General features: G+C 43.7%; 1 protein-coding gene across 1 annotated transcript in view; it reads right to left on the bottom strand.

Annotated features, from left to right (window-relative positions):
- The window catches only part of myom2b (myomesin 2b), a 113,657-nt gene that overhangs the window by 47,142 nt on the left and 52,244 nt on the right, over positions 1-14,271 (bottom strand). The window contains 7 exon segments of the mRNA XM_051919405.1: positions 423-579; positions 1,932-2,046; positions 2,389-2,492; positions 2,495-2,566; positions 5,734-5,860; positions 9,047-9,234; positions 11,361-11,378. Of these exon segments, the coding sequence (XP_051775365.1) occupies positions 423-579; positions 1,932-2,046; positions 2,389-2,492; positions 2,495-2,566; positions 5,734-5,860; positions 9,047-9,234; positions 11,361-11,378 (781 nt within the window).

The following is a 14,271-nucleotide window of genomic DNA, read 5'->3' as shown; positions in this document are numbered from 1 at the left end:
AAGTTAGCAGAAGTGTATTTCTTAAAATTGGGAAGATACTGACCACTTGTTATGTGTAAAAAGCACTGTGTGCTCCTACGTGTTGCAATCCAGGGTGTGACCACAAGCTTTAACAATCTGTGTATGACCTCAAAATGAACTGCCGTGTTCTTCTTGTGTATTAAAGGAAGTCTCGGCTTCCTACTAGCAGGCTGACGGTTTGTGGCACACTGGAACGTGACAGGGTCTGCAGGCCGCTGGTGGCAGGCTGAAGGTCTGTAGCCTCCTCTCACCAAGAATAAAGAAATTGATTTTTATTTTATATTGGTGTCCGTTTCCTTGCCGTTCCCGACTTTCAGCATCCACAGGCCTCAGTGTGCTCATTTCACTGCGGAAGGTGGGTACACGTAAAGGAAATGGCTGCCACTAGGGGGCACACTCACTTGTCGCCGCTCGTTTCGATGCTGACCCTGGTGAAATCAGTAATCTCTTCATAGGACTTGCACCAAACAAACTCAGAAATGTCCGTCGTGTCCTGACACTCAAATGTCAAGTAGATATTTCCTTCTTCATCAACACCACTTGAAATTTCCTTGGTTCCTAAAAAAATAAGTAATTGTGTTATTATTTTAAAAGATAATGAATTCCCAAAGTAGTAAAAAAAAACCTTCAGCCCAAACCTGAGGCCTGACAGTATGGCTTCACTGTGCCTTGATGACCTGACGGTGTCACAGTACAATCAAGTGTCCTGTCATCAACCATCAAGACTGGAAGACGCCCATCACCTTCTGTCCTGCTTAAAATAATCTCACGCCTCCATGAGACCTCATGACACACCAGCCCACCTTCTTAGCCCACCCAAGGTATGTAGTGCCACTCTGGGACGTGAGGGGGCGCTGACGCTAATAGTCTTGCCTCATTTTTCATGCACAGTGCGCAGAAACTGACCATTAAGGGAAACGCAGATGTAAATGTAAATGACTCATTTGAATCTGAGAGCTTGACGGTCAGAGACAACTCCAGACCAGTCCTACCACTAGAGGTTCAATAAGAGGAAATCGGACAACTGTTTATGGCATTGCCATCCTGCACATATTAAGCTGGTTTTTTTTTTTTAATTAAATGGGATTTGACCAGTTGGCACCCCAACTGATTTGACGACTCGCTCTGCCTTATCACTCGCCTTGCTACAACATGCTATCAAATGTCACCTGAAGGGGGCACTCTCGGGCCACTTCCCTTTGCCTTTTTCTTCCATTTCAGTTTTGTTATTGCGAGCAGATCTCATGAAAAGCGCGAGTCATACTCATAATAGAAAAGGACATACAAGAAAAATCCAAACCAGGAATTCATAACATTAACACCCAACAAATTGAATTTTTTTTATCCAAACACAATGGAATATGCATTGCCCGGGTATATAATGTCTTGGGCTAATGACGTCAAACGGGACCAGCACCTTGACAGGAGGGTCACAAAATGGTGATGCGTATCGGAAAAGACAACGTCGACACAGAAACTAAAGTAAATCTTTAACCTCAGGGACTTCATAGAGTTAAATACAATTTGCAAAAGGAAAAAAATGTGAAATAAAGCAGAAATAACAGCAGCATGTCCATAAACCAAAGCATCAGCTGGTAAAAATATTTAATAAATGAGGAAAGACATGAAGAAAAGTTAAGAAGGCTGAAGCAGCGCAGTGAGGCCTGGCAGCCTTAAATAGTGAGGGGCGGGGCTAACCGCTGCTGCATCATGAGGCCCCGCCCACACACTCAACAAATTTCTATTAATTGGTTACTAAACAAAATAACAAAATATGCAAAATAATATCTAAAAGGCAGCATAAAAATAAAATACAAATTCAGAACCCCCGGGATTGCTATAACACAATACAATGAGCACAGTGAAAGGCGCTATACAAAAGTAAACCGAACGAGCAGAAGGGAGCACACCTGGCCTCTCCTGGACAAAGATGGGCTCAGAGACTTCGGACGCTTTGCCTGACCCTGCTGCATTCACTGCCCGCACTCGGAAGATGTACGACTTGGCTTCTTCCAGATTTGTAACCTTCAAAAGAGCAAAATCAATACTCAGAATAATGCGTCTTATGAAAGCGCCCACTAAATAACGGCCATCAGAAGGGGCATCACAAAGTAAGAACGATGATTCAGAGAGAATCCTAAAGAGAAATCTAAAATGACAAATTACTACACAAAACTATGAACAAGTCACCCTGACCAGATTTTAAAAGATGGGCTTTTAAATTACGCTTAGAAGTCACTATTGTTGTAGAGCAGGGGTGTCAGATTCAGTTGTATTGAGAGTGCAATTTAGGTTTGGGACCCCCTAGAGAATTAATCTGATGATTGCACCCTAAGTAATGGCAGGTACTCATCGTCTGGTGTTTACCTTCAAATAGCGATGTGACGTTGCCTTGTTGTTCACGGTGGTCCACTCCTCTTTGCCAACCTCACAAATATCCACATAGTATCCGGACACTGGACTGTTTCCGAGTAAACTGGAGCTTTCCACTGGATCACCAGAGATGTGTTTCTGATCTCACTAAACGACAAATCGTATGTCGGCCCTGTTGATGGCAAACAATAACAGCTGACATTTCATTATTTTAAGCCCACCATCGCTTGTACAGTTTGTCTGGAAGAAAAAATCAATTTGTAAAAAAAGACAGCAAAGCATTTCAAGGCGTTCCTTAGAGGTACGGCTGTCAGGAAGCGAGGCGGAAAGCAGCAGGCATGGCGTCTGCATCTGCCAAAAGTGTGAGAACAAGAAAAATACACGTGTAGTGAACCCCTGCAGGCTTAGTGAGGCACTCGCTGGGAATGAAAGATTGATGGGCTGATGGATAATAATGGAAAATAGGAAATGGAGACATCAGGACATAAACAAGAAAATGAAAGAGAAAGAAAAATGAATGTCAGTCACGCGGCCTTTTAGTCTGCGACCGTAACAAGCGGACATGGGCGGGGCCACAACTAACCCCGCCCACCAACACCTTCACTGTTTTCAAAGCACAGCAGAAAGTGACTCACGACCATTAAAGGAAGAAAAGAGAATAATAGCCAAAATAATATTAAATACGACTTGAGACCCTTGAGCTCGCCTTCGTCCGGCGTGTTAACTTTTGATTGGGTAACTGGCTTGTTTAAGTTTCAGTTGTTAACAAGTAAAGAAGACAGAAGTGTGAATGGTGATTAGCACATCTATCTATCTATCTATCTATCTATTATATAGCGCCTTTCACTCTATCTATCTATCTATCTATCTATCTATCTATCTATCTATCTATCTATCTATCTATCTATCTATTATATAGTGCCTTTCACTCTATCTATCTATCTATCTATCTATCTATCTATCTATCTATCTATCTATCTATCTATCTATCTATCTATCTATCTATTATATAGCACCTTTCACTCTATCTATCCATCTATCTATCATACAGTGCCTTTCATATCTATCTTTAATAAAGTATCTATCTATCTATCTATCTATCTATCTATCTATCTATCTATCTATCTATCTATCTATCTATTATATAGCGCCTTTCACTCTATCTATCTATCTATCTATCTATCTATCTATCTATCTATCTATCTATCTATCTATCTATCTATCTATCTATCTATCTATCTATCTATCTATCATACAGTGCCTTTCATATCTATCTTTAATAAAGTATCTATCTATCTATCTATCTATCTATCTATCTATCTATCTATCTATCTATCTATCTATCTATTATATAGCACCTTTCACTCTATCTATCCATCTATCTATCATACAGTGCCTTTCATATCTATCTTTAATAAAGTATCTATCTATCTATCTATCTATCTATCTATCTATCTATCTATCTATCTATCTATCTATCTATCATACAGTGCCTTTCATATCTATCTTTAATAAAGTATCTATCTATCTATCTATCTATCTATCTATCTATCTATCTATCTATCTATCTATCTATCTATCTATCTATCTATCTATCTATCTATCTATTATATAGCACCTTTCACTCTATCTATCCATCTATCTATCATACAGTGCCTTTCATATCTATCTTTAATAAAGTATCTATCTATCTATCTATCTATCTATCTATCTATCTATCTATCTATCTATCTATCTATCTATCTATCTATCTATCTATCTATCTATCTATCTATCTATCTATCTATCTATAGCGCCTTTCACTCTATCTATCATACAGTGCCTTTCATATCTATCTATCTATCTATCTATCTATCTATCTATCTATCTATCTATCTATCTATCTATCTATCTATCTATCTATCTATCTATCTATCTATCTATCTATCTATCTATCCTGCACTCTGTAGATGTGACTATGACTCTATATTATTATTATTATTATTACTTATGAAGAATGACCCCATAAATATTCTGATGTTGCTAATTTTATTTTAGAGGAAACATTTGAAGAATGATGTGATAATTTCCGGTGACGCAGCACTGATGTTAGGCCTTGGCTCTGTGATGCGGGTCACATTTGCACGGCGTGTGCCACGTCTCCATATGGTTGTCATATTTTGTTTTTCCCTTCTCTGTGTTAACACCCTGTAAATGGTGCCCACTGCCTGCAGGGTAAGGACTTACTTGCAACAGGGACCCTCAGGTGCTGAAGTCATTTGGGCCGCAGTTACCTGAGAGGACTACACAAGACCCTCAGTGGCTGCTCTAATGTTGTCCTTTGGTCCTGCTTTATTTTTTTTTTTTTGTTGAAATGTTAACTTTGCTTTGTTTTTTTGTTTTTTGTTTATTTTCTTATTTTAGTTTTTAGTTTTAGAGCTTTACAGCATTGAATATGCTAGTTTTGAGTTTAGTAGACTACCTGCGCTCAATTTTTGTTTTTTTATTTCTAAACTTTCCTTTTTCTTATTTTATTTCTTGTGACCTGGGGTTAGACTAAGGTCACCGTCCCTCTTGCATGTGGTAACTTCAGGAGGCTGGCATCAGGACTGGCATCCTAACTGTAAAAATGTCTGCTCTGATAACTTGTTGAACCAGCAGGGAGGGAAGAAGAGAAAGAGAGAGGAATTTCTTTTTGTAGTTTTTGAATTCTTTTTTAAACTAATTTAGTGTACTATATAATACAATGGTACTGTGTTTACGTGTGTGTGTGTGTGTGTGTGTGTGTGTGTGGGTGGGTGTGTGTGTGTCTGGTCCAGCCATTCAATCTAATTGGTCAGTTTGGCTTTGGTGATATGATCGACACAAGACATGCTGGGCAGGAGATGCTGAGACACACAAGGAGGAATGCTGAGAGTCGCCTTCAAAGTCAGGAGGTGTTCACTAGAATCACAGTGGGTTATGGAGGCCCATCTACCATCAGTGGCAGTCAAACAGTGGACAGTCTGAGAGGCAGGCTTTACAGGACCGTACTTGAGAGGGGTTCAGACACACAAGGATACCGAAGAAAGGCATAGGGGGAAATGTTGAGGGTAAATGTAGGCCAAGAGATATGAAATACCCCTTATCTTTGAATGTGTTTGACAGGAGATGTAGCCCAGTGATTCAATGAAACTTTGATTTTGGGAAGGGTTAGGGTGAGGGCTGTCTTGCAGATTTGGCCTTCCTCTTGAGAGGATGTTGGGATCAGACCCTGTAAAGCACAAACTCTGAAAACAAATAGATGCTGCTATCCTTGGGTGGGATCGGGGCAATGGCAGGGACAGTCAGGGTAAAACACTCAGCCTCACATGTACACACCTGGCTCGGGCATCGACCAGGCTTCACACTTGAAGTGCTCGCTTGTGTCGGAGGACATTCCCAGCCCGGTGACGTTGGCAGCTCTGATGAGGAATTCATAGATGGAGCCCTCTTGTAGGTTTTCCACCTGTAAAAGACAAGACAATCGTTACACTTTGTCTTCCTACCGTGGTGGGTGCTGATGCCCTAACCCTAACCCAAAATGCAAAGTAGAGCCGCTGACTCAAAGCAAACAGCAAACTCAGCACAGTGGCAGCCACATGTTGGAGTTCATTTACACTGCCATCCTCCAGCATGATGGGCGCTGTATGGAGTGAAGGTGTGGACTGTCATAGTTCAGTAGGTTGGGTTCCTTCAAGAATAATCCGAGATCAGGTTGTACTGTTGTCCTGGGCCACAAGGAGGCAGCATTGTATGGTGGACAAGGAGCTTTCAGAGTAACCCTTGACTCTTAGTAAGGAATGGACAGTGTGCTGATTGAGAACTGGGAATCCTCTTTGACATTCTTGTTGATTCAAAAATGTCTTTTCATTCACCAGTTCTGGATATTTTGAAAGCTTAAACCTCATAAATATCACCAAATGTGGATCTAAGAAATATTCGTCATATCTGTTTGAGTCTCTTAATACAGAGGAACAACATAAGAAAGGGCAGAGCAGACTCTTCTCTTCTTAGGAGACTTCCTTCAGTGTGGGTGATGACACCCTTTACATGTTCTACAGCTCTGTGACAGACAGTGTGGTGTGCTCTGCTGGTGACGTCACTTCAAGAGAGGCCCACCGGATGGTTAAGGAGGCAGGCTCAGTTTTGGGACGCCTTCTGAACCCACTGGAAGGAAGTGGTGGAGCAGAGACAAATGAAGACCAAAATAAGTGCCGTCACGAAAAATGCGGCTCATCCACTCTCTGACACACCAACATGGAGGACTTTCAGCCAGACAATATACGAATCTATTATATAGTGCCTTTTCTATCTCTCTAACTGAAGTGGATCACGTCACTATTTTGTGGCTTCAGTATTCCGTTAGTAAGTTGCTGGTCCAAAGAGGCCCAACATGCCACATCATGAAGGCTCCCCTAGAAGACAACACATTCCTGGAGCTCCTTGTCCGAGATTACGGACTGAAACCTTCAACAACAATTCCCCTTGGGATTAATAAAGCATCTATCTATCTATCTATCTATCTATCTATCTATCTATCTATCTATCTATCTATCTATCTAACAACATTAGTCTGGCACTTTCAGTGCCTTATTTTTCTGGCTAACAATTCATAATATCCTTCTTCTTCTATTCCTGTTCACTTCACAGTTTTATTGTCTTGGTTCTGCTGATAATACGGTCCTTTTCTTAATTCTCGTTTAGACTTCATTAACCGGTTTGTCCTCTGGTTTTTGGTCACAGGGTTTCTTAACCTTTAGATATCGACTGTCGTCACAGTTTGTCAAAAACACGCCCATCTCCTGCTCCGCTCAAACACTCTTGTGTGGTCGCTCACAATTTAAATCGTCAGAAGAGGCTGGCGAGAGCCAGGGCTGTCTAACGCATGGGCACGCTGGGCAGTTGCCCGGGGTCCCCATGTTAATCTTTGTATGCTGTGACTTGCTGAGTGGTTGTGTGTGTGTGTCGGGGGGGGGGGGTCCCGGTGCCCTGCTTTGCCCGGGGGCCTATAATGCTGTTAAGATGGCCCTGGCTAGAGCTACAAATGCAGGTTGACCAGGTCCTTTGTGGATGTGGTCAACGCTGTGGTCCAGCTGGGTACTTACTGAGGTCCAGTCTTAGGAGATAATATTATGAAATGATGTTTGTGTCTGTGTTTGGGTCTTTTTGATCGGGTAAAGACCGACTCTATTTTGGTGTTTCAAATATCAAAGAATCCAATTTCATTATCAGAATTTTGATTCAGTGTTTCATTTTGATTTGCAATTTTTATTTTGAAATGGGCCAGATGCCATTTTGGGACATTCTGCCGAACTGTTTCTAGGGTGCTGCGGTGGTTGTTGGTTTGGGGGGCTTTGGAGTTTGCAATCTCCCAGAACAGGTTCAAAGGCTCTCAATTACATCATTTCCTCATCTTATTTTCCAGAGGGTAATGTCGCTTCTTTGTGTCAAATGTTGATTATTTCTAAACCTTTTTCTTGTGCTGTCACCTTTTGCTCTGATTTTAGACCCTGATTTTCACTTCACGTTTGGCACTTTTCCTTGAGTTTCCTTTTTTCCTCAGTTTTGACGCTTTTCCCCACTTTGACTATGTCCCTCTCCCAGTCTGCCTCTAAAATCTTCTGTGCTTTCAACCGCAGCACAATAGATAAGGCCCAGGTGGTCCAGTCAGACACTTGTCCTTCAGATGAATTCCTCATGCTGGTTGCTCATTTATTTAAACTCTTATTTCTAAGCCTTTCAATGATCTGCCAGTAGGTGGTCCTTCACAATATATCATCACAGAGGAGTGTTAAGCCCACCATGTTCAACACAGAACTCATTTCCACTTCTTCTTGTGCAATTTCTGCTAATGCAGACCCCCTTAGGCCAAAGCGTACCTGGGGCCTGGGCCTACTGGCCCCCCAGTCCTGTGCTCCATTTCCTTGTGTGTTTCAGAGAAAGTCGTTTCACCTGACGAAAGGACCACAAAGACCTACCTTTTCCATTTGGGGCCAGGCTGCCTGGGGTGAGGTCAACTAGTGATATGCTGGTCTGTTTGTGGTGCTGTTCTAAGGTGTGACAATTTTGTGTCACTATATCATGACAATAACAAATTCATTCAAACAATGTATCCAATCACGACAACGGAGAAGGAACTGCTGGCTTGATTCTCCTTTCACTTTGTGACTAATGACTTCAGCGGTGCCCTTCAGTGTTGAAAGATCACAGAAGCCCTTGTCAGTGTCCTGCCAATCAGCTACGAGCGCCACATGATAAGGCTTTGTTCACAGAAAGTGGTGTGACTAGAATTTAATGGACCCTAGTGCATAAAAATAAGTGATGACCCTACATGTGACATTAAGTAAGCTACATGAAAGATCAATAGTCATAATTAGACATTATGGGGTGGTGGGAATGATGACACCAGTAACTGTTTTATCCCAGTGTAGACACACTTGTTAATAATAAGGACTTGGAGTCACTGTGGGCCCCCTGGTCCTATGGGTCCTGATAAAACTGTCTCGTCTGCACTGCCTAGAGCCATGCCATTGGTCATAAGGACTCACAATATGTCATCCTGGACACGTCCATTAGGCTGCGTATGAAGTTTGGCAGTGCAGAATGGCCTGTCTGTCTACTCGTTAAACACAAATGCGTCACTCGGGCTCACCGTGTAGATCCGCTCTGTGATCGCTTCGATGTTGGTCTCCTTCCAGCGCAGCTGAGACGCCTCGCGTTGATCGATGTAATAAGCGTTGACGGAGGCGCCCCCAGAGAAGCGTGGGTGTTTCCAGCCCAACGTCATGGACTTCCCATCACAGTCCAGCAGCGTGATGCCATAGGGTGTAGATGGGCTCGCTTCAGGGAAACACAACAAAAAGAATCAGCCTCCAAATTTCTAATACTCTAAAAAGTCATTATAGGAAAACAAAACAGAAGTGCACTGCCTTTTAGCCTGATACATTTAATATTAACTACCAGTTTACAGTTCATAGTTCAGTGGCACCTCTGCATTTAGGGCAGCGGTTCTCAAACTGTGGGGTGTGCCCCCCTAGGGGGGTGCGAATGTTGCCATATGTGGCGTAATTTCGCTATTTGTAGGAAAATTTTAAACTTGTAGCAGTGTATCGGCAGCAAAAAAATATAGGAATAAATTTTATTAGGGTTTCAAAAAAACGTTAGGGGGGCGCAATTAAAACTGTTATGAAAACTCGAGTCGCAAATACTTAAAGGTTGAGAAATGCTGATTTAGGATAAGTGGGGCAATGCCACATCATCCCCAAAAGATGGCGTTGATGTGCAAACATTTTTCCTGAGATTGCCAGCTACCACATACCCAGGCCAATGGTTTAAGTCAGCGTTTCTCAAACTTTAAGTATTTGTGACCCGAGTTTTCATAACAGTTTTAATTGCACCCCCTAACGTTTTTTTTGAAACCCTAATAAAATTTATTCCTATATTTTTTGCTGCCGATACACCGCTACAAGTTTAAAATTTTCCTACGAATAGCAAAATTACGCCACATATGGCAACTTTCGCGCCCCTTTTTTTGTTATTTCGCCGCACAGTTTGAGAACCGCTGGTTTAAGCAGAGAAGCAGATCTGGTAAGTGGGCTTCATCATCACTCACACACACACACACAGCCTACCACCCTCTACATCGCTTCTCAAGGTAACTCGTCCCCTTCTGACAGTTGCTCCCTCTCTCTCTCTCTCCCAGGCTCCACCCCTTGACAAGGTCTCTCTCTCTCTCTCCCTCTGACTCTCTCTCAGGCTCCGCCTCTCTAACAGTATTTTTCCAGGACCCACCAGAACGTTCATCCTACCAGCACCACCAGTACAGTTTCAAAGCCAGTTTTACAAAATGCTTCTGTCTGCTTCATGTCTGGGCTGCAGTTACCTGAGAGGACTACTGAAGACACCTGACTGCCTGCCAGGAGCTCCTGGCTGTAGCACTGACCTTCTTAGGCCGCTCTTGCATGCCTTGAGAGAAGATGGACAGTTTTGAGTCTTTGTTTTGGGTTCCCATTTATTGTTTTTTTATTAATTTACACTTCGACTTTGCAGTTTCTTTGATGGATTTCTCCTTTTCTAATTTTTGTTATTTAGAATTTTTAAAAAATGTGAATTTTAGAATCTGCGGTGGGCTGGCACCCTGCCCAGGATTGGTTCCTGCCTTGTGCCCTGTGTTGGCTGGGATTGGCTCCAGCAGACCCCTGTGACCCTGTGTTCGGATTCAGCGGGTTGGAAAATGGATGGATGGATGGATGGAATTTTAGAATTTCTCTGTCTGAATTCTTTTGAGCCTTATTCTTATTCTTATTTGTTTTTTGGTTATTTTAGTCTATCAGGATCACAACATATTTTGATGTTATTTGCTTTCTCCCAGCTCTTTTGTTCTCATTCCTCAATTATTAATCTTATTTAATATACAGTAGCTCGGGGTCCCACAGTATCACATACAAGACGGGCACTGACTTTAGAGGAGACACCAGTCTGTCACAGGTTCACACACACGTTGACATGCAGTATATGGGCCAGTTTAGCGTGGCCCGTGAACTTGACATGCATGTCTGAGGAACGTGGCCTGAAAGTGAAGTACGGTGGGAACAGGCAGACTGTAAACGGAGGGGGTCTGGGCTGGGGTTCAAACCCAGGGGCAGCAGTGCCAGACACCGCATCACGATTCTGTCTCGGACTCTTTTATGTATACAATTAGATGTTCATTTTGTTTTCACTGGTCTTACGAGTTCCTCCCAGGCACTGTAAAAACATATAACTGTAAAGAAATGACACTTTATACTGTATTTGAGTGACTAGAAGACATTTGGTGAATTCTGACAAGCCAGCATCCAGTGAACATGCCAAGGTGGTGGGCAGCAGAGGCCTGTGCGGTGGGGACCAGTGGCTGCACTATGTGATGTGTGGCCGTGCATCGGTGAGGCCAGTGCACCACGAGCAGAAGCAGGGAACGCAATACTTACTGTGGGGGATTCCTCCACCTGCAGGGTACAATCAGACAGAATTAGCCGCCTCGTCCTCTACTTGGACAGCCATGTGACACTTACACTTTTACTTTGGGTGACTTCACTTCATTCATCACCATGTCGTGACTGCCAGTGAACTACAAATTGTTCAGAGAAGCTTCAGTGATCTGCTAACCTGCCTGACCTCACTCGTGTGATGGATGCCCACGGTACTCTGCATTATAGTCTGATCAACAGTGTAGAGCTGTTAAAACATTTTTTCGGATCAGTTGTCACACATGCGCACATGGGAGGCAGCTAAAGGGCTCAAATGAGGGTAATTCCACACTGGACCTGGGGGTGGCCGAGTGCACTGACCCATTATCTCTTTCTTCTGCAGACCAACTATGTGAAGTTCCACCTGGACCTGATGACACCTCACTTCTGCTCATACCCCCCTGGTTACCTCATTTCTGGTTCCAGGCCCAATGACCACCTTTAAATCCACCACCTTCTTCTTACCCTTCAGTTGGACTGTATTTTGAACACATGGTCCTTGGCTTACTTGAGCCCAACTTTCAAGTATATGGTAAGGCTACCCCAAACCTTTCTGTCGCGCGCTTTGCTTCATTTCACACATTGTATAGTTCACATTATAATCCAAGGTTAGAATGAATGGTCAAAGGCCAGACAAGATGTGTCCATCCCTAAGGACCTGGACGTAGTATGGACAGACACTCTCAACTTGACAAGATATGGAGTTCAGCAGACACTTTAGTGATTAAAGCTTTCAGACCAAGCCATTCATCATCAGCACAGCCACTCAGTTATCTGCTGGTAACACCAAGGGGTCTGGAGCCCCTCATGACCTTAATGAATCGAAGCACGAGAGGGAGTAGGGTGGCGACCGACTGGGCAACCCACTGTCGTTATAAATAATGGCATCTCGCAACCCACCAGCTTCACACAGAGGACCACAGACACGTGGAGTATGTCACCAAACAGTGCGGTTGACAGTAGGACTTTAAGGACCTTCAGAACTCGACCTGATGTTATTTTGGAGGAGTTACGTTGTTGGGCCGAATGGCCTGTCCTTGTCCAGATTGTTCTAATGACTACTGATGATGTAAAGAGCATCAAGATGGCGTGGCTGCAGACTCATGGGTGTGTCACACCATAATCATGGCAGGTCACTGGGCCACCCATCAATACACTAGCGAGAATCTGACTGTTTACTGACTCCATGTTTGCAAGTGCTCACGAGGTTAGGTTTGTTTTAATGCTAATTATTAAGGCTTATTGTATTTTTTTTGTTAAAAATGCTTTTTTTTTTGTGAATTAAAGGCCTCTGTTTGTCAGTTGATATAAATAGCCCAGTGCTTGTGTAAGTCATGTGGTTTATTTGCTCCAATCATGTTCACCGTTATCGGTGACTTCCTCCTCATTAATATTCTGACAGGATATGTGGGCGTCGTCCTCGAGCTTTCCAGGTGGTGCGTTTCTGCGCGGGTTTGACGTCAAAGTCAAGATATTAGTTACGGGACGACCTTTCTAGGACGACGTAAGAGAAGCAAACCCGTTACGATCTGAGAGAAGTCACCGGCCGTTTGTAATGGAGGGCTGTCTTGCCGTGAGTAGCTCACTTCTGGTTCTCTCTGATGCAGGCTCACACTTTCCAGGGTGTCATTTCTTATACACGGAGCTACAACTTGAACACATTCGCTGATTTCACATCACTCCATCCACAACGTGACCAGAAATGTTCCAGAAGACTGTGTGAGCCAGTGGTTACAGAGATAGTGGTGTGTTTCTGAGGGGAGGATGTCAAATCTCAACGGACGACAAGAGGCTGGATGCCCGCCACTCCGCTAGTTCACTGATAAGATGACAATGTGAAGCAGTCCGAGTATGCAGGGCCTGCATAAGTCAGGAAATCTGGCAAAGTTCTCACGGAAAGTATTTCACCGCTGAAGTCTTTCCACTCGACTTCAGTTAAAGATGTCAGAGAGTGAGGCGGGGCTCACAAGAATGCCAGCCATCGGCTTGTTTTATGTGCTGAAGGCCCAGCTGCCCTCCATTCCTGTCCAAGAACACTTAATGGGGCGGGGGGGGGGGGGGGGGGGGGGGGGCGTTAATCACAAGGCCGCCTGCCATTCAAGTCTTGTTCTCTCATTTCTTCTGCCAGATGTCGACTCCCCAAATCGCAGGCCAGGGGCTCAGTCTGCTCCTACCGATTTGAACACACAGGACTCCCCGAGTTTCAGTCCTGGCTTTGTTTGTCTGTTTTGTTCTTTATGGTCCTTTATTTTGATTTATTTGCTAATGAACGCATTGCTGTTGATTTCTTTCTTTCTATTTGTGGTTGTTTTTGTTTTGCGCCCTCCTCAACTATAACCTGTCAACTGGGGGGGTTGAGAGAAAGCTTTAGGTTCATCAAAAATTGTGATCTCCGGTTTTCTAGAGATCTTAGTGTTTTAGGATCCCCTGATACCTGTAACAGACGGCCAGCAGATCAGCCCAGCCGGGACCACCCGGCAATGGAAGAACTGGGGGAAGGCAGCTACTTGTGGGCACTGACGCTCCCCTGGAGTGCAGTGGTGCCCCAGATTCCCCCAGAGCATCCTGGGACTTGGAGTTCGGTAGCTCAGCCCTGTTTGGTGCCGTGGGTGCCGCCAGGGGGGTGCTGTGGAAGGACTTGGGGAGTCAGGCTTCCCTTATACTAGGAAGTCACGAGTTAAAGAACTTGAACTCTCCATCTGAGCCGGAAGTGTGGCAGGTCACATGGGAGGAAGAACAGAAGCTCTTCTGGGTCGAGGGATATATAAAGGGCCGTGGAACACCCAGCAGGCGAGTGGATGGTGGACGAAGCTTGCTGGGAAGTGTGGAGGAGATGGAGACAGAGAGAGACCATTGTCTTTATTATTGTATT

This window comes from Erpetoichthys calabaricus, chromosome 15, assembly GCF_900747795.2.
Source record: "Erpetoichthys calabaricus chromosome 15, fErpCal1.3, whole genome shotgun sequence".
NCBI classification, from domain to species: Eukaryota; Metazoa; Chordata; class Cladistia; order Polypteriformes; family Polypteridae; genus Erpetoichthys; species Erpetoichthys calabaricus.
Note: the sequence above shows the minus strand (reverse complement) of the source record. Positions and strands in the feature narration are given on the sequence as shown.